General features: G+C 40.8%; 1 protein-coding gene across 8 annotated transcripts in view; it reads right to left on the bottom strand.

Moving 5' to 3' along the window:
* The window catches only part of PPP2R5C (protein phosphatase 2 regulatory subunit B'gamma), a 211,173-nt gene that overhangs the window by 115,881 nt on the left and 74,145 nt on the right, over positions 1-21,147 (bottom strand). For 2 of the 8 annotated variants that reach the window (XM_077123574.1, XM_077123577.1), the window contains exon 1: positions 16,694-16,875. The exons of 5 other annotated variants lie outside the window; for them this stretch is intronic. In XM_077123574.1, coding sequence (XP_076979689.1) covers positions 16,694-16,787 — 94 coding nt within the window. In that variant the 5' untranslated portion in view covers positions 16,788-16,875. Of the gene's footprint in view, positions 1-16,693; positions 16,876-21,147 lie in introns of those variants that run through there. One more of the 8 variants, XM_077123578.1, reaches the window with a different exon arrangement.

Below are 21,147 nucleotides of genomic sequence, written 5' to 3'. Positions count from 1 at the left end.
TGGTGTGGAGGGATTAAATGGCAGATGCTTAAAGAAGTGGGAATTACAAATATCAGCACTCTACCAGGCGGGTTTCTTGACTTTTAAACTGGGGTGCACATTTTAGGGATATATAAAACCACAGGAGAGGCACAGAATGTTAGCTGTATGCACAGCTACATAATGTGAAACATTTTTTAAAAATTAAACTGTAATAATAATAAAAAAGTAATTAAAAACAAAAAACTAAAATAAAATTAGACTGTAATAATTATGTAAAAGAATACAAAATTCAAATTGCTTTTTATGAAAGCATAAGACTTCAGAAACTTAAAAAATTGGGGGGCCTTAAGTGGACCATTTTAGGCTGTGTTCCCAGACTTCCTACAGGAATGGATTCATTCTTTGGCATAAGGACTGCTCCAGGAGAGTCTGGGTAGCATGTATTAGTCCAGGAAGGAACACTGACAAATGGATTCTAAAACTGACATGGAAATGCAAGGAACCCAAAATAATAAAATCAATTTTGAAAAAGAATAAAGTCGGATGGTTTACACGTTTAGATTTTAAAACTCACTACAAAGTACAGTAATCAAGATAGTGTAATACAGGAGTAAGAATAGATGCAGATGAATGGAATAGAACTGAGAGTCCAGAAATAAACCCTCACATTTATGGTCCACTGATTTTTGCCAATGGTGCCACGACAATCCAATGGAGAAAGAACAGTCTTTTCAATTAATGGTGCTGGGACAACTGGATATCCACAAGCAAAAGAAAGAAGCTGGGCCCCTTCTTTACACTATCCATAAAAAATTAACTGAAAATGGACTAGAGACCTAAATGTAAGATCTAAAACCATAAAACTCTGAGAGAAGAAAACAGGTATAAATCTTTATGACCTTGGCTTAGGCAATGGTTACTTAGATATGGTATCAAAAGCACAAACAACACAAGAAAACATAGATCAACTGGACTTCATTTAAATTAAACACTTGTATTGTATATGATACCATCAAAACAGTGAAAAGATAACACATAGAATGGAAAAAAATATTTGCGAGACATATACTGGGCATAAAGGATGTTGAAGATGAGGCCACAGTGGCCACCTTTGATCACACCCTTTGAATCACTTGACTTAGACTGACATTGGTCAATTCCCTTTTCATTTCTCTTGCTTCCTGTCACATTACTTCTCCCAGTTCTCCTCAGAGGCCTCTGTTCTGAGACCATCCAGCACTGCTTTCCTTGGCTTCCCTCCACAAGGCCCTGCCTGTCCCAGACATTGTGATAACCCTCTGCTGAAGAGGGGACACTGATGACCCTGGTTTTCAGAGGTGTTCGTTTGACAGCCTTATCATTCACACACACAAACAACCGGAGCTGAACACATAGTGACAAGGGCTGAAATATAGTAACACTGGTTCATTCAACTAAATCAACACAGAAATGAAAGGAATGCATGATCTGAATGCAACCCTGGTTCAGAGGTCGAGCAGGAACTGACCGGTAGAATTCTTCCACAATCCTGGATAAAGGCGTGTGTTCTCAAGAGTCTACACAAAAGCTGAGAGTGAGAATTCTATGATAAGGACTAGAAATGTTAATTTTTTGCCAAGAGTGAAACTCAAATCTGTGATTTTGACCTTTTCAATACTAGGTTCTGGCCAGTTAACTGGCTACAAGCATCATAATAACTTTAAAGACACAGAAAGATAGCAGTGTTCTAATTCCAATGATGAAGACTGATGATATGTGGCAAAGAGGTGGCGGGCTGCACCTGCTGCTCTGCACCTGCCCTGCACCTAAGATGCTCTCCCTCTACTGGTGCAGGAAGAGAGAACACAGACTTGGTAACGCACCTCTCCTGGGTGTCATCCCCACCACATTACCACACATCACCCCAAAACACACCTAGTGGTGCCCTGTCACCCCATGTCCCCCAACTGTATTTCAGACCACTCATCAACTTTTTAAGCTTCAGCTCAAGTTTCAGCTCTCTTGTGAAACCTCATCCCACCCTGAGGGCTCACCCTTGCCTTCTATGGGCCTTCCGTGGCCAGCACCACATGCACACTGGGCATCTGTAGCACAGAGGGTCCTTAGCACTTCACAAAGAACCAACTGTGAAGGCGGTGGTATCTAAATATTTGTCTAATCAATTTTGTTTTCCTTTTTATGTTAGGTATATTCCTGAAAGCTTTCCTTCTTTTTAAAATGAACTCAGTCAACTACAAATTTCTAGTCTTAATTTTGACTTTATTTGGCACAATGAAGGATGTAAGGTTGCTATGCCAATGCTTACACTAATAAAAGTACACATATGGAGTCTGTAAAAGAAAAGAATGAGGAAGGAAACCTTTGTGGCACTTTACTAAAATCCAGAACACGAATTTGCAGGTTTGTTCTCACTCCAACATGGCATCACCACCATTTACGTGTCATCGAGCAGTGTTTCTGCTCCAGGTCTGTTTCCCTTTAGATGAATGCCCAGGCCACAAATGCATGCCCACCTCCCAAGAGCAACACCCCACTGACTGCCAAAAGAAAGACTACTCTAACTCTCATACCAAGCTCTATTTTCACCACTAATCAGTTTATGCTTAGCACTAAAATAGTCTAGTACCTACGCCTAAAATGCAACTTTACCACGACTTTCCCAGAGGAGTGCAATCCTTAAATCAAGTGGAAATACATCCCTGTCTCTTCCAAAAATCAAGTGGAAATACATCCCTGTCTCTTCCAAAAGTGTCTCCAACCCATGCCACAGGGCAGGGAATGATGCGCACTGGTACACAGCTGAAGGCTTGGTTGGAGTGACTTCACCCATAACCCACAAAACCCCAAAGTACAGCCTTACCTTCCTGACCCAGAATCTGCATCTCTTGTTTTTCTAGATGACACCATAAGATCAACCACTCTGGTTTCAGTTGCCCTTCTTGCTATACCACTGCGACAGATATGAGGAAAGTACTGCACAGACAGAGCTTGGTGATAGAGAAGCCTGCTCAAGGGGCCTCTGGTACCCATTTGGAGGTGTAAGCCCAGAACTGTGAGTCAGAAACCCAAGGTGTCCAATCTCTGCCACCAACTCCTGGGGCCTTGGACAAGCCAGGGAACCTCTCTGCTCTGGTTTCCACAATCTTAAGAGTGGGGACTAATAATACCTGTCTACTCCCTCAGAGGAAAGAGGAAAAATAATTAACACTTACAAAGAGCTTTGAAGTTAAAAAGGTTCCTGGGTGCTAATGACAAGCAGTAACATTCTGTCCAACCTCATTCAGAATCCTTCCTGCTGCAAACCAGAGACCCAGCTGCTCCAGCCAAAACGAGCTTCTCAAAATTTTTTTTCCTTAAAGCTATTCAATTCTGAAAGCATTGGGAAGAAATACATGGCAGTGACAGGCTTGGAGTACAGGTGACAGGTAATGTGTGTGACTCCGAGCTGTGCAGCCATGGCTCCATGTACTCCCAACTGGCATAAACAGTCACACGGCAACATTTTTTACTCACCATGGATGCCACAGTTAAGAGAATTACGGGCTGATAAGTCCCTGTTTCCTGCCAAAGAACTCTTGACTGAACATACTTCTTAAACTTCCTTTATTTCTTTTAACATTTAAATGTGAAGTGTAGTGTTAAAAATTATTTTGGGGACTCCAAGCTTAACTTACATTTCATTTAAAGGCTCTGCCTCCCCCCACCTTTTTTTTTTTTAAAAAAAAAGAGAGATCAAGGCTCAAACAAGCAAATGTGTAAGCCCATACACCCTAAATAACAAGACTATAAGACTGACCTGGCTTCTGTAAGAAGAGATTTGACTCTACAGACACATACCCACACACACCACCACTGCAAAGAGATATTTTCCAATCTACACAGGCAAGACAACCTAATTTCATTTAATTGGATAAGGACTATTTCAATTCACAAAAATTAAATGCAAAAGTTCAAGATTAATATCTTGAAAGTTAACGTTTAAATGCTGCCCAAAATCCACAAGTAAAAAATGGAGGACTTGTATCCACTGATACTAATTTATGAAAGAAGACAAGTCAACCATAAAGAAAGTTTAAGTGTTTAGAAAACATCAGTTTCAAGACTGATGACCTCATCTGGAAAATAAGTGAGATGAAATAAAAAAGGAGTTCTTAAGGGGGAAAAAGTAAGGATGAGAGGAAGACAAGTAAAAATTTCAAGATGTCATAAGTTAAATGTTGGCTGAAAGTGTAAATTTCAGTTAATCCTTTTTTAAAGTTAATCCTTTTGAAGATGTACAAAAACATTTTCAATATGATATAATTTATTACTTTATTGTACAGAAACAAGCATTTGAATTATTTGATTAAACACACACACACACACACACACACTTGTGGACATCCACTCAATTTTTAACTAAGGGTAAAATAAAAGGAGAAATTTGCTCATTCTCATTATGTGTTTTCTGTCCACAGGGATATTATATTCGAATGTGATTTAAGGTCCTTTCTTTCAATTCCCTTGAAAAGAAGCAATTTAATTCAATGTATTTTAAACATAAAATATTCAGAGGTTCAGGAAGATATGCAATGTTAAATATCTGGCAAAATATTTTAAAAAGCAGACACAGAAGAGCCAGTGACTCTCTCTAAAGTAAAATATGTCCTCAGGACCAAGTCTCAAGAAGCAAAAACAAAAAATCTACGTTACCAGTAGCCTGGGGTAAGCAGAAGCAGTGGCAAAGTCCTAAAGTCAGACAAAGCAAGATTTCCTTCTGGACTTGTCACTCACTATTCGACCCTTGTTCGGATACCTGTGAGAGGAAGAGGCACAGAGCACCTCTCTTGTGAGGCTGTGAGAGCTAAGTGACACGGCAGCCACTAGGGCCAGCAGCTGCCTCCCTCCTCTAGACACCTGATGTTTTAGTCGCCTAGGCTACTGGAAGCATATCCCGTGAAATGGTTCAGCTTGGACAATGGGAGTTTGCTAGTTTACAGTTTTGAGGCTAAGAAAATTTCCAAATCAAGGCATCATCAAGGTGATGTCTTCTTCCTGAAGACCAGCTGCTGGCAATCTTTGGTTCCTCTGTCACATGGCAAGGCAAATGGTAGAATCTGCTGGTCTCTTCCTTCTCTTCTAGGATTTGTTGCTTTCAGCTTCTTGCTTCTGTGGCTTTCTCTCTGTCTGAATTTCATTCTCTGATAAAGGACTCCAGTAAGAGGATTAAGACCCATCCTGAAAGAGGTGAGACACACCTTAACTGAAGCAGCCTCTTCAAAAGGTCCTAATTACAATGGTTCACACTCACAAGAATGGATTAGATTTAAGAATGTGTTTTTTTTTCTGGGGCACACACAGCTCCAAACCACCACACCTGCCTAGTTTGAAAGTTCAAAGTAAGTTATCAAAAGAACCAGAAGACCATACTAGGAGTTTGTGCTGGTTTGAAAGGATGTATGTCCCCTAGAAAAACCATGTTTTAATCTAAATCCCATTTTGTAAAGGCAGAAAAATCCCTATTCAATACTGTATGTAATTAGATAGTCTCCCTGGAGATGTAACCAATCAAGAGTGGTTGTTAAACTGAGTTAGGGGAGGCGTGTCTCCACCCCTTTGGGTGGGTCTTGATTAATTTCTGGAGTCCTATAAAAGAGGAAACATTTTGGAGAAGAGATTCGGAGAGAGCAGAGAATACTGCAGCATCATGAAGCAGAGAGTCCATGAGCCAGCGACCTTTGGAGATGAAGAAGGCAAACGCCTCCCGGGGAGCTTCATGAAACAGGAAGCCAGGAGAGAAAGCTAGCAGATGACACCGTGTTCGCCATGTGCCCTTCCACTTGAGAGAGAAACCCTGAATTTCATCGGCCTTCTTGAACCAAGGTTATGTTCCCCTGGATGCCTTTGATTGGACATTTCTATAGACTTGTTTTAATTGGGATATTTTCTCAGCCTTAGAACTGTAAACTAGCAATTTATTAAATTCTTCTTTTTAAAAGCCATTCTGTTTCTGGTATATTGTATTCTGGCAGCTAGCAAACTAGAAGAGAGTTCATCTAGCAGATGTACACAGAGTATAATGCAGGATAATATAATACAACATATTAACTCAAGCTTCACAAATTATTTAATAAAGCTATCAAGATACTAAAAACTTTTTGGTTTCTAAAATTGCTCTCATGTCAAATTTCTTTCCTTAAGATAATAAAGAAACAAAGAGTACTAAACAACTTCTGTGACTAAATAAATACATATTTATATGTGTGGAATGATACTCAGTAAACTCCAAACAATAGTCACTTGAGATGCCGGGGAAAGTAGGAGACCAACTCTGGAGCTAAGGTCAGGGAAAATTTTATGTTTTATTTGCGTTTGAAAAAAAAAAACCAAAAAATTAAAGGTGGCCGTATTTACATGTTAATTAATTGAAAATATACTTTTAAAAAAGATTTTGAAAAGATCAAGTTTTAAGTTTTAGACCTAAAAACTTAAGTTTTTATGACACACAGTTATTAGGTTTTTATAAAGTACGGCTACAAAGATAAGGATAGCTAAATTCAGGGATATGTATAAGGGGAAGAACAGTTTTTCAACCTGATGTTTCCAAATTATCCAGGTTCACATCCCTGGCATCAGGCTGTAAATTAAGAGTGTATGTAATGGAAGGAGCCCTAAGGTACAATCTTGGGAATACTAGGAAATCATCTCCAAGTGCCCCTTCACCGCCTTAGCAGCAAGGGGCTGAGCATGCAGCTAACACCAGGTTGGGGTTCCCACTGGGGTCACAGGCAGGGGCTGGTGGCCAGAACTTGGGGCCATCCTCCCCCTTTCCTACTTTGCCATTCTGTCAGGATGCTGCCCCCAATGAGCATTTGTTATTTTCATAATTATAAAATAAACAGTAAACGGGAAAAACATTCAGGTAAATAAATATCAGGAAAAACAAAAAGATACAAAACACTATGGTCAAGTTTTTTGGTAAAAAACCAGCAGTGTTTAGGTATACAAAGACCATCTGAAGCCACAGTGAGCTCTGGGGAATAGGAAACAGGAAAGACAAGGGACACTTTCCTTTTCCATCCTTTTGGACTGTGTGAACTACTCAGAGGGCAAGGCATTTAGGAAAAGAAGAACAGTAAAGAACAGCAGGCTGAAAACAAATGGCAAGAAAGTCTGAAAAAGCAATGCAAGAGAAATGGGACAAAAGGAAGGGCAAAGAAGTAAAATGCAACTCCGGGGTCATAAAATTTTATTTTTGAGAAAATCTGAGGCTAAACCTTCCTCATTTTAAAATCAAAGAAAAGAAAAAATAACCTTCCAGCTCCCTGAAGAAAAATACTTTTTAAGCTTCCTGATAATACCAAGTGATTGAGACCATATGATTCTGACAGAGGATGGAGAGGAGGTGAAGAGGGCGAGGGGCTCCAGGGCCTCAGGTAACTTCAGCCTCACGGCAGAGGCCGCCAGGAGACTGGGCACGGAGTCAGCACCACGCACAGTGGCCTTTTACTTCATTAGCTGATCATCAGTTTGGGAAGTTGTTTTTTTTTTTTTAAGGGTAAGAGAAAAAACAATCTCAGCAACAGAGAACAGAGCACGGTTCTTACAGAAACTTGGTGAAAACAGGGTTGGGGCCACATCAGCCCATGCTAGAGAGATCTCCTAGGCCAATGGCTTTCAGTTTGTTTTGGTCTCAGGACCCCTTTATATTCTTAAAAAATATGGAGGATCCTAAAGCACTATTGATTCTATATCTATTGATGTTGAGAATTGAGGATTTAAAACAATGTTTACTTAGTAATTCATTTAAAAGTAACAATAGGGCGGGCAATGGTGGCTCAACGGCAGAGTTCTCGCCTGCCATGCCAGAGATCTGGGTTTGATTCCTGGTGCCTGCCCACGAGAAAAAAAAAAACAGAAAATAAAAGAAACAATAGGCTCATATCATGTTAATATCTTTATGAAAATAACATTATTTTCCAAAATTAAAAAAATGTAGCAAAAGTAGCCTTGTTCACCATTTTTGCAAAGCTCTTTAATGACTGGCAACACAAAAGAAGGGAGATTATCTTCTATGCTTCTGCATTCAATTTTTTTGTAATAAGTTGTTTTCCTTGAAGTGTATGTCAAAATACAAATAATCCAGTCTCACCCGGACACGTTTAGTTGGAAAACAAAGGTGTATTCCAATAGCCTTTTCAAAAAATTTTGGATATTCTTCCTTGATTCTATACCACAATTCAACAAGTGGTTGTTTCTTAAAGATTATGTGCAACGTGGAATCTGAAACCCTATTAATGAATTCCTCAGTTACACTAAAAGCCAGCAGTCTACCTTGCACTTTAACTGGTTCTTTTATTCATGTGTGATTTTGTAGCATCATTTATCGATCATATGGAAAATACTGGTGAACTGAATTATACCCATCTTCTAAACAGTGACTCTTTTCATCAGATATCTCAAAAATCCCATTTTTTGCCCCCAATCTCATCAGCAGAATCTCAAGCCCCAGGAATCTCACCAGTAGAATCTCAAGCCCCAGGAAGCTGTCAAGCTCACACTGGCGGATAATAAACTTTCCAAAATTCAAATTTCTTCTTGAAATCTCTAATTTGATCATGAGTAACAAATAGTATCACAGTTATTTTCCTTGTTATGACAGACCTGCTTTACTCATTTTTTAGAAGAAGTCTGCCATATACTCAAGTTTCAGTTAGTTTGTCTGCCACTTGTTCTTTCAAGTAAAAATGATGGTCCATGAAAATAGCAGCAGTTCAACTTGCAAGTCAAATACGGCTTGGGTGCCTTCCTTGACTCAATCATCTACTTCAGCATACACAAAGGCTTTCTGTGAGCAACGTCTCTCATCACACAGAACATTAAAAAGACATATATTCAAGAGCTGAGATTTAAAACAATAAACTCATGCATTTTCAGGTCAGGCCAGCATCTTTCTACACGGTGGGTGCACATGTTGGCATGCACAGTGGCCGCTAGCTGGATGTCACTGCCTCACTTTTTGGAAGGTGCCCTTTACCCATCTCTGCCGCTGGGGCAACAAGTGTCTTGGAATTCTCATGGACAGTTCTGACCTCGCAGATCTCTTGAAAATATCTCTGTGACTCCAGGGGTCCATTCACTGCTTTGTGACTGCTGTGGCCACCTTTACTGCATCAGAGTTCTTGAACATGCTTATCAGATGCCACCCAATGATAGGTCTACTATATAAAGCCAGAAAAAAACCCATCACATCTTAGTTGTATATGTACAGAAATTGTCTTCACATGCAAACACACATGTGCGCACACCACTCTACCTCCTCTTCTTTGAAGCTTAATAAGAACATAGGACCAGCAACTTGGGAATAATTAGTGAAACATTATTTTCATAATTATATAAATTAAAATCCTGTAATGAGAGCACTTTGCTCATGAGTAAAACAACCAGCAGACAAAAATCTAAATGCTACTATAAAAAGTTCATGTACATCAATGACAAAGACTGAAAAACTTAAACAGTGTTATCAAGTCAAATTCTCATTAAAAAAACCACACTACCAACCATGAAACATATGACTATAGTTGAGATACCACTTAGTGGGATCTTTCAATTCTATCTGAATTGAAAAATCCCAGCACGAAGAAAGAATTTGGAGTTTAATGGAATGGGATTTGACATTAAGACATTAAACTTTTGGAAATCAAATTGCTGAAGTATCAGAAAGCAGTATCTGCACGTCAAACCACCTAAAGCTTAAAGAAGATAAGCTCTATGGGACTAAAAATAAAACATCCTAGGAATTTTATTTAAAATTCTTTACTTCAAAAGAGTTAAAAATGGGTGTAAGCGCAAATGCTGATTTCTTATTTTACTCTAGACCTAAAGACTGGGCCTGGGAGTAGAAATGGAGATGGAGTGGGGACCAGCAAGGACACTTGCAGAAAAGCCCTGCAAATCATGCTTGGGATCATTCTATTAGGAATTTTACACGCAGGCTACAAGCAGAACATGGCACAGACTCCTGGATTACTGATGATACTAATTTCTTCCAGGTGGTGAAATGCCAAGCAAAACTGCAAAAAGATGAAAAGGCTCAGTAAATGGGTTAGAAAAAAAGAGGCTGAGAGTGAGGCAGTTAGGTGAGCTTTGAGATGACAAAGACAGGTAACACAGCTGTGGGAAACTAAAGCAGGCTATGGTGAGATGCTGAGAGTGAGAGAGACAGAGAGAGAGAGAAAGAAAGAGAGAGAGGGAAAGGGAGAGAAAGGGAGAGGGAGAGGGAAGCAGTCAGGTGAGCTTGGAGATGACAAAGACAGGTAATACAACCGCGGGAAACTAAAGCAGGCTACGGGCGGGCGGGCGAGACACTGGGTGCTGAAAGATCGCATATGCTCTAGGAAAGAGATGGTAACCATAGTGACCACTAATCCTCCCTGAGTGTCCCAACACACCAGGCACTATTCTAAGAACTTCATATGGATTCTCTCATTTAACCCTAAGACCACAAGAGGTAGGTGAGAATACCATTCCCACCCCACATTCCGTTTCACAGCACAGAGAGTAAGGCGCTGGCCCAAGACAGCTCAGCCAGACAGCGGTAGGCGGGGTCTGGAACTGGCCGTGTGGCCCTCAAGCCCCGCCCTTAACCACAAGCACCTGCCTCCCTGTCCACAGAGGGAATCTTGGTTTTGCCTTATAGGTGGTTACATTTAAAGGACCAATCAAAATGCCAATAAACATAAAGAAAGGTATATGCACCCCCAAACACCATTTGGAAAGATAGTACAGCTCAAAGTCTGCATGGCCATCGTTGCCTTCGTTGGCTGGCGATGAGGAGAAAGGCTCTGGTTGGCAGGGGTCAGGCCCACTGCCTGGTAACTTCACTGACGGTTACTAATGGGTCAACAGTGCCATTAAAGGAAACATTTAGGGAAAGCCAACCCTCAAACATAAAAGAACATTTCTACTACCTAGGAAGCAATTTCTAAATTATTACATTGCCTTTGCAAACTTCTCTTAGGAAGAACATTTTAAAGATATTTCCCTCCAACATCTTATTATGAAAAAGTTTAAACCTGCATACAGATGAATGAATACCCAACCACCCACTTCCATAGATGAAACCACCGTTCCTATTTTAGCCAGTTTGCTTCATGGTGATATGGAAGTTACAGAATCATGACATTTTGCTCCCAAATACTTCACACATTGCCTAAGAACAAGGAGAGCCCCGACTTAATTACGGCGCGTTTACCACACTTCAACAAATGAACAGCAATTCTATATGAGCCAATACCACTCTGTACTCAACTCTCTCAGTTACCCCAAGAATGTCTCTTATAGGTTTGGTGTCTTTTTTTAAAACAAGGATCTGATTTAGAGTCACTCCTCTGTTTGATTGTTACAGTCTCTTTTTAAAACCTGGGGGGTATGGGGGTTGATTTATGTATAATTCAAGGATCTAAAACAAAATTAAACTTATAGTTGCTACAGCCATGGATCTATTTTCCGCTTTTTCAACCAGTGCCCTGTGTAGGGCCTTGAGAGCTTGCCAAATACTAGCCGACTGGCCAAGTAGTTAGTCAAGAAATACACTGAGTAACAACAACCAGAGCGGTCATTCAGAGAAAGGGCCTCTATTCTTCCTCCCAGCACTGAGTGCTGGTGCTGGAATGACACCAGCGGAGGTGAACCCGCTGTCCTAGGCAGGTGGCATAGGGTGGAGGAGGTGAGAATAATAAGACAAACCATGAATGCCTGCAGATACACTAAGTGCTCTTCTTCATCCCTCCACCAAGAACGCATGCATGTGTACCTTTAGGGAGATCCCGTTTCACCTGAAATGAATATACCACACTGTACAGAAAATAGTGAAAATCCAAATGTATACGAGATGCAGAAGCATTCACAGTCAGTCCTCAACACTCTGGCATGGTGCAGGGCAAAAGGCCCAAGTTTGCTGTCAGCCTGCTGGACTTCAGACTTTTTTAAAAAATATGAACATGGGACAAAGATTTTATTTCACAAAATGAGTGAGGGGATTGGTTAATATATTGCAACTGGTTCAAAGGACAATCCAAAGAGCAGACATGGGTACTGGCCATAAGGAATGCTGAAACGAGTTTGCCACACAGACGAGCACATAAGCCACTACAGTCCTTATAACTTAGAATAAATGGCAGAACACCAGAGGGGCAGCCCAGACAGAATGCCTTTTTACCCTGACATGTTAGAGACAAATCCCAAAGGCTGTGGAGGAGCTCAGACTTTTAGTTTTCATCTGCTCTGTGGTCCTGGGGAAGAGGCTTCCCTTTCTTTACTATAAAAAAGTGGGAATGATAATGCTTCACAGTGCAGAGAGAATTAAATGAGATAACAGATACAAAAGAGTGCAGGGCGGGCCATGGTGGCTTAGCAGGCAGAGTTCTTGCCTGCCATGCTGGCGACCTAGGTTCAATTCCCGGTGCCTCCCCATGCCAAAAAAAAAAAGAGTGCAGCCAGTTCTGGCACACTGAAGGTGCTCAATAAGTGCTGCTTCTCGCAGACACAAACACAGCCACACTTGGAAGGTATGGCAAGCACAGAAGGGTCACAGAGCCGGGACCAGCCTGCTGGCCTCATGACTGGTGGCGGAGAAACACTACAACCCAGCCTACTCACATAGGAGCAGCGAGATCAGTGTACACACAGCAGCTGCAGCATGCAAAGGAGGAGAGGGTCAGAAAAGAGAAAACAACGTGCAATGATTCTTGGAGGTAAGCAGGACGTACCTAAAAACGCTTTGTCTTCGAGTTTGTCCCTTTCCTAAGTGTAACAACACAACCATTTTATGACTAATAACCTTAACTTTTAATTTTTCTTTCATTCCTCTATACAATTAAAATATGTTAATGAAAAAATTCTAGGAGTTTAACTTTGGCTGCAACAAGGCAGTTGTGATCAGAAACCTTCCAGCAGAGATGACATCCAAGTTCAAGGGAAAGATGAATGAACGAAAAAAGTTCTGCAGACATACAGACCCCACCCACCCCCAGAGCCAGTCTGGTTACCCTCCACACCTGCCAAGAGAAAGAAGCCACACCTTTATGTACAGGGCCACCACAGTGAAGGACTCCAGGTACATTCCTAAAAAGTCTATGTCACAGAGAGCTACAACTAAACAACATTTAGATGTTTGTGAAGTAAAAGCCCTGTGCTGAGCTGACACAATATGGAGAGAGAAAGATTTGCAAGCCTGGTCTGGTCTTAAGTTGGAGGGTGTCCTCTCTTTGACCATTGAGGCACCCGCTCTTCCCATGAGTTGGTGACACGAGGCACTCATGACAACACAAATTTTTGCACACTCAGGGCTCCAATTCCCAGGAAGCATGTGTTTGCAGAGAAAGAATCATTTGCTCTCCAGCTCCCCACCATGCCATAGTTATTTCTTACTGCTTCTAAGTGTTTTAAAGAAAGGACAAAAAAGAGCAGCTAACAATTTTCTTGAGGCCCAGAGTAAAAGCCAGCTGGAAAAGGATCAATTTGCTCTCTCCCTCTCTGCCACTACCATCCTTGTGCTTGGCCAAGTTTAAGAGCCTTACACCTAGCTCTAGCCTTGAAGCAGGGTGAGCTCTAGCGGGGAGAGGACAGAGGGACAAGGACCGGCTGTCAGCCACACTCCGGAGGGAGGCTGCTGGATGAAAGCCTATCTGAAACACAATTCATCATTCTTAGCAGGCAGTTAAAAGCTCAAGGAATAATTAAGAGTGGGAGTCATCTGGTCCAGGGGCCAAATCTGACTTGCCTCCTGTTCTTGTAAATAAAGTTTTATTGGAACACATGCAGGCCCATTCATTTACAAATTGTCTACAGCTGCTTTAGCCCCAAAGCCCAAAATATTTACTATCCGGTCCTTTTCAGAGAAAGTCTACCAACCCTGGTCTACAACTGGACATCCAATACAGTAGCCACTAACCACAGGTGCTGAGTTTAATTTAAAATAACTGAAATTAAATAAGAAAATTCAATTTCTCAATTGCACTAGACATATTTTAAGTGCTCAAAAGCCCCATATGGTCAGTGACCACGTCAGTGGCCAGACAACATTGCTATCAGCTCAGACAACTCTCTTGGACAGTGCTGGAAGTACAGAATGTAAATCATCATACTAAACTGACAACCAAGTTCCAGGCGATGGGTCTCCTACAGGCAGAAAGGATTAAACAGTCTGGAAATCATGTCCCTTTCATACTTGAATTTGTAAGAACACAGTAATCCACCATACCAGTCTTAAACTCCAGATTAACAATTTAATAGGGAGTAACTATTAAACCAGTTGGAAATATTAGTCAGTTTAATTACCACATCTGTTTATCCCTTTGCTTAACAACCGCCCCAGCTGACTGTGAACTCTGGGTCAATACTCTTGGGCCCTGGAGTTGGGAACCTGCCTGGTGCATGGGACAGACCCGACAGATATTTGTGAAGTAGATGAACAAATGAGAGCAAACACTGAGAGCAAAACTGTCACAAAAGAGAGGCCGCTGAAGCAGATATGTGTTGATAGGGCACTGGAAAAACTATTATTATATTCTGTGGCAAAACAGCCTGCAAACAGTCAAAATTTCTATTTTAAAGTGAGCTTTCAAAAGAGGATCTTTCACAAAACAAGAACTACCTGGCTTTGGATTCCAGCTGCACCCAATGGGCTTGTGACCTTGGGCAGGTTATTTTCTCTCGTTTGCAAAAGAGCCAGCCCCTCCTCATCCTTACTCAGCCCCCTCCCTCCCGAGTTCTCACTGGGCCCCTCCTGGGTCATACCCACCAAACCAAACACTCCACTGAGGGATGCACCTCAACTTTCGGCACTCACTAACTGCGTGAGTGGACTGTAAAGTGACCACAAATCTAAATAAAAGGCCAGTAAATACAACCTTAGATCAACCTCCTTGCTCTAAAAAGTCCTTGTGACTACATAAAACTTCCTGCAAGTTCTGAAATGAGAAAATTCCCCCACTATTTGAATTAGGAAGTCTACCCCTTAACAACTCCATTCTCTTCGACATGAGCACACTTCACCACCTTTCCCCCTCCACAACTAGAGCGCAAACTACCACTCACTCAACCAACAGCAAAGAAATCCAAACTGGCCGAAAAAGGTCTAAGAATTCTGAAAAAACAATTAATGTGGTTTAAGATATAAAATAAAATGATTTTACTGCAAAATATATCTACAGTTAAAAAAATGACTAGTATATTAAGTGGGTAATAAAATCAGAGAACTCACAAACCAAAAATATCTATGTTGCATATAAGATACTGTAAAAGTATAAAAATGTGCATTTTATATGCAAAAAAATTATGGCCTTATAGCTAACTTGTTAGTCAGCAGTTAAGAACTAACTTCCATCCAAAACACAACTGCATTTTTTCTCCCTCCTTTGGGTCCTGCCCAGAAACACCTAAATGCTGCCTGAAGGCACCAGCCTACAGTTTGGTCTCCTGGCTGCTAATTTCCACCAGCTTCATTAAATGAGGTGTGAAGAGAAAACAACTTCCATGTTATTCCAACAGAGTGAGCCTTAGTGTGCTTTTACCTTCCCTGGGTCCACCCTAGGACCTGAGAAGTTCTGCTTGGCCTTTTAGTCAGACAGCCCATTTGTCACCTGGAGCCCCCATTCCTCCCCATCCTTACCAGGGGCCCTTGGAGGAGGTCCTGATAGAACAGTTTTGTCAGTGCACAGCTGTGGTATTACAAACTTTAAAGGCATTTGATGAAGTGTAACATTCATTTTCAATTTCTCCCAGTTACAAACAAAAAATACATAGAACAAATATTTAAAATACCAATGAAGACCAAGTATTCTACCACCCTGATAGCTGTATTTTAATCTAACTATAATGAATTACTATAGTAATTGTTTTTTATTAATTAAAAACAATTAACAAACAAAACATTTAGAAATCATTCCATTCTACAGTAATTGTGTTTTCAAGTGAAATTCTGATTACCAAATATACATGAACTATAAGAGGTCAAGCATAATTGCTTAAAATGGTGACCTCTATGCACATCGAAAACCTGTTGCCATTTAAAATTTTAAAGTCAAATGGCAACACGAGAATCTATTTACATGCAAGATATTTTCTAATATCCAAAGAAAATGCTAACATTTCAGCAATGAGGACCCACCATGGATATCACTATTTCAAAGCATGAGCCTATTTCTCTCGTAGGCTCCGTGGCAAGAATAAGAACAATCCTTTCAAATGAAGTTCTTTTCCAATAAACGGAGTATTTTCTGACGGCAGTTCCTCTCTGCTTCATAGCTGTGCACCGATGATTAAAGCTGTGCAATATTAACCAACACATATGTAACAGCAGCTCTGTGCCCGACAAGTTGGCTGGGCCTACAGCCCGCCCTCCTTCCCGCCCCCACCCAGTACCTTCCTCGGGTAGTGACTTCACATCCTTTGACATCAGCACAGCTTTGAAAGGGGGATGGGAGGGTGAGCAGAAAGCAGAAAAACCAGCTTTGAACTATGCATGCAAGGCCTCTCTCAATTCTCAAATTCTGTAAGTAGTTCGTAAAATGCTAAATTGCAAGGATATACGCAATCTCATCGTGTCAAGTCTGCAGCAAAACGGAATGAATTCTGCTAGAAAGGACTTCCTGCTTTTCTTATCTGAAGCACAATAGCCATTTATTAAGTAGCCACAGAAGGTTCCGATTCAGTGAGACACACAACTTACCTCGAATATGCAGAAGGGCCACGGGCTGAAAAGGCCCATTAGAATTGGCCGCATCCACCACCATCCTGCTGCCAGCTTTATTACATGTCAACATCTAGACGCCAGCAGGAAGGGCAATGTACTCCTTAAGGCAAGAAAGCAGCCTCCATTTTAGTTTAAAAAAAAAAAAGGCAAACTGAGCTCTGCAGCTGGAGGGAACTGGCTGCTGAGTGACGTAAGCAGGCGCGGGCCAGCGGATTGGCTGGAAGCTGCAACTGAAAATGACACCAAAAAAAAAAAACTGCAAATGGAAAGAACGTTCCGTCTGGCTGTCAGTGTGCATTCAAAGCTTGGGCAATTTTCGGCTGTCTGCAGTCTCCATTTCTCAATAACTTTTAGGCAAAGGTCCCATCTCTCAGGGGACAGGACTGGAGGCCATGACTCCACCTAGACTGTAAACAAATGATCCCCCCCAAAAGAGTGTGCGTACCCATGCGAACTTTAAATTTCAGCATTTCCCTAACTGGTACCTCAAATGTGATGTTTTCTTACAGCTACCTGGCCACCTTCTATTTTCTATTTCTTATTATTTAAATACTTAGTGTTTTGGCAACCTAGGCTTTTTTTTTTAAATTTAAGTAAACAGCTATTCAAATACTACAAAATTCCAATTTGTTCAAGAGTTTGGATTCCCCTCCATTACCACGCTATGACAAACCACCGCAAAAAACTGATTTTTCTAGAGATCCTTTTTTTTTTCCTGGAAAAATTAAGCTATTAAGAAATTAGGTGGAGAGGAGTATGAGGGAATGGGATGTTTTGGGTGTTCTTTTTCACTTTTTTTTTTTTTGAATAATGAAAGTGCTCAAAAATCAATTATGATGAATGCACAGCTATATTATGATACTGTGAACCACTGACTGTACACTTTGGATGATTATATGGTATGTGAATATATATTTCAATAAAAAAAAGAAATTAGGTGGAAAATGAAAGTTTCCCCATAGTCAGTGGTTAGGCAAGTGCTACAAATTAAGGCATTATTACCACCTGGCTGTGGGAGTTTAAAGAAAAAGGTATATATGAAATGCAGATGGTTGTTTTTGTATTGTAAATATGTCAATTTACTACTTCAAGTTTTAGAAATTTTGCTTTGATTTTAAATTTCAAAATGTCGCTGAGGCTATGATTAAAAGTTGTTATTCAGACTATTTTATATAACCTTCAAAAAGGTTAATGCAAAAAGCTGTTCCCAGGAAAAAGACATCATCTGTGAAGTGGAGAGTCCTAGGGTCCCATGAAGTTGGCGGGGAAGAAAAGAGGATTCCCCACAAAAGGAAAGGTTATTACTAGCTCTAAATGAAAACAAATAAATTATAAGAAAAATCTCTTTGGCAGGCAGAAGTAAAAAATCCTCCACTTCTTCACACAAGGTTTATCCAAACACGTCTTCCTTGTTTATGATTTCTCACATCACTCTCCCCACTGTTGCCCACTTGTGATGTGAGCAAGACCACAAAATCCTTTTAATTTTGGGATGTAACTCACAAGGGTGAGAACCAGGGACACAGCATTAACAGGTCCACAGCGTCGGGGCCTCTGTGCACTTCACACCTCTCCAGCTGATGAAGCCCACCCACTCTAGAAAGAATGCCATTTGTTCTGTGTCTATCAATTACCATCCATCCATCCATACATACACTCACCTACCTTCCCATTAGCTACCACCAGCCCCAGACTTCCCTCCGAGGAGAGGTACCTGCCCATGAGTTCATTCAGGAAAAGCAGCCAGGGCTGGAGTGCCACCGCCCATGCCCCCGAGGCAGACCCTGATCACCAGAGCACAGAGCAGATTCCAAAATCTTTCTGACTGAACAAGAAGACCATGGGCTTTCAAAGAAAGCTGAACTGAGATTCTGGCCTTCTGTTTCCTTTCTATTAGAAAAGGATGATTCCACCCACACCATCCACAGAACAGGGCTGAGGCAGCTCCCTTGGCCTCACACCCAACCCAATCAGCCAGTATCCTTATGAGAGCATGGTCAGATGGTCTCAGTACCCAGATATGGCCAGGGACAAGGTCTCCAGATGGCTTGATGAGGGGTCCTCAGAGTAGAGGCTCAGTGCAGAAACAGACTTGCAGAGGCCTGCCCTCCAGTCATTTCATATTTAATATAAGGTGGGGTGCCTTTCTGAGACGGTGCTGATAAGCTGAAATACAGAGACGAAGGGGAAAGATTCCTAGAAGCTTTATTTTAAATAGACAATAGACTAGAAGTCAAAGAAAAGTGAAGACACTTTTTGATGTGTTTTTCTTAATGATCTTAGATCAAAGATCTTAACTGTATTGGTGATTTCTCCCCAGGTTCTTTTGAAACCTTGTGAATATAAAGTAGTTCTTTAAAGAACCTCAAGATTTTGTGATTGGGAAATCATCCATAAAATGCACTCTAAAACAGAAACAGATAGATAATATCTATTAAAATAGAAATAGATAGAAAAAGAAGACAAAATCTGGAAGTCCAGATTCTGGAAACATAAATATTGTAAATACGCTGATGGTAATTTTTCCCCAAATTGATTTACAAAGGTGAAAGAAATACCAACAAAAAGTTCAGATAGTCTTTATATTATTTGGGTATCTTTATCTTTCTGCATACTTGAGAAAAATCTTCTGAAGTTCACCTGGAAAAGTAATGAGGACAGTGGTCCTCCCAACTACAACGCAGGCAGGTCAGTGATGGGGCACACACGAGAGGGGCAGGGTGGTGGAATCAAAGCCGTGAGCATATTTATAAGAATGTAGTAATATGGTAAAGAATGGCTCTCAAACCACTGGAAATAAAAGGATTTCGTTAGATAACTGCTGGCTATCTTGGAGCAGATAATTAGTTAACTATATGGGAAAAAGTCAATTTAAGTCTTCATCTCACACTAAAATAAAATTTTAAATGGGTGAAACAGTTAAAAAAAAAAATCAAAGCCATATCCCCAAGTCACCACAGCTTTTAGAAGAAAAGAGAAGCTAATATCAACTCAAACTAGAGAACTGATATTCTCTAATACTAATAACATAAAAAATCATATATTTCTGTGTTTCCTCCAGAAAAAATGAGCAAAAGGAAATAAAAATGCTATAAATATAACTTTACTATAATTGATCAGAAAAAAACACTAAGACCTTAGCGTTTAAATGAAGCAGTTTAAGGAAGACTCATAGTTAGTCAATAATTGTAGTAAAAGCATTTTTTTCACTATCAATTCAGTAATAATTTTTAGAAACGATAAAACCCAACAGTGGTAAAAGTAGGATGTAACCTTGCCGATAAGTGTTCTGATCCTTTAGGAAAATAATTTGGTAATATGTGTCAAGATTTTTTGTCCAAGTAATTTCACTTCTGGGGATCTACTCTAGAAATCCTATAGTCAGAAATGAGCATCACATTTTTATTTACTACTCTAAATACCAGTAATTATCTTGTGTCAAAGGGACTGCCTTACACACAGTGAAATATTACACAGCCACCAAAAGTGTATAAAATGGAAATGTAAGCAAAAAGGCAGCACATACTTTTTCAGAAACAGTACTATCACAATCTTGTAAAATACGAACAAGATATCCCTCTCTATGTATATTAAAAACCCTCACAAAACATCAATGGTGGTCACTGCGGGTGGCATGGCTATGGGTGTTTTTTTTTCTGTAACTTCACTGCATTTTTCAATAGTACTAAAAGAAGTACATAATTACTTTCATGTAAATTAAAAGTAACACTCAATATTAAAGAGAGATTCCTCCAGGTCATAGGGAGGATGCCGCCTCCTAGGCACAGGCTGCCATGGAGAAAGGGTGCAAAAGCTTTACTGGGATAGATAAAGGGGGTCAAGTGTATAAACAGAGACGGACAAAATTAGCTATGTCAGGCCTGTTAAACTTGAACAGCTAAGTAGAGGGCACAGACTCCATTTTCACAGAGAGCTAAGGATGGCCTACAGTTTTACTTCAGATTTGTCATTCTTTCGTGGAGTCTCTATGCTTTTCTATACTCATCTTTTTAGTTTGTCTCTGCAGTACTTTCATCGCTGATGATGTAAGCACTTAACAAATTCAACCTGAAGAGCTCAAAACACACCTGGTTGCTGGCTCCGGGCGGTGGAGGAGGCAACAGCTCAGTCCTGGGGCTGGGGGTCAGATGGTGGGGGCAGGAGGATGCGTTAAGGTCAGAGGGCAGGAGTGAGTACCTCCTCTGTGACTGTGAAGATCCCACTTTCCCAGACTGCTGGGAACAAACACCACGAGGGAACACCCCTTGCTGGGGCAGAGTGGAGAGCCTGGAAGAGAGTGGCCTGGGACGTAAAGCAGGGGCTACTGTAGGTGTGGCTTCAGCCATTCCAGGTGACACAGGAAGCAGCAGAGGCCAGCTACTCCCAACGTGTAGTCGTCCCCTGGCCAAGCCCCCTACTGCCAGACCACC

Source organism: Tamandua tetradactyla, chromosome 12 (genome assembly GCF_023851605.1).
Source record: "Tamandua tetradactyla isolate mTamTet1 chromosome 12, mTamTet1.pri, whole genome shotgun sequence".
NCBI classification, from domain to species: Eukaryota; Metazoa; Chordata; class Mammalia; order Pilosa; family Myrmecophagidae; genus Tamandua; species Tamandua tetradactyla.
The sequence above is the reverse complement of the archived record's forward strand: the minus strand, read 5'-3'. Positions and strand labels throughout refer to the sequence as shown.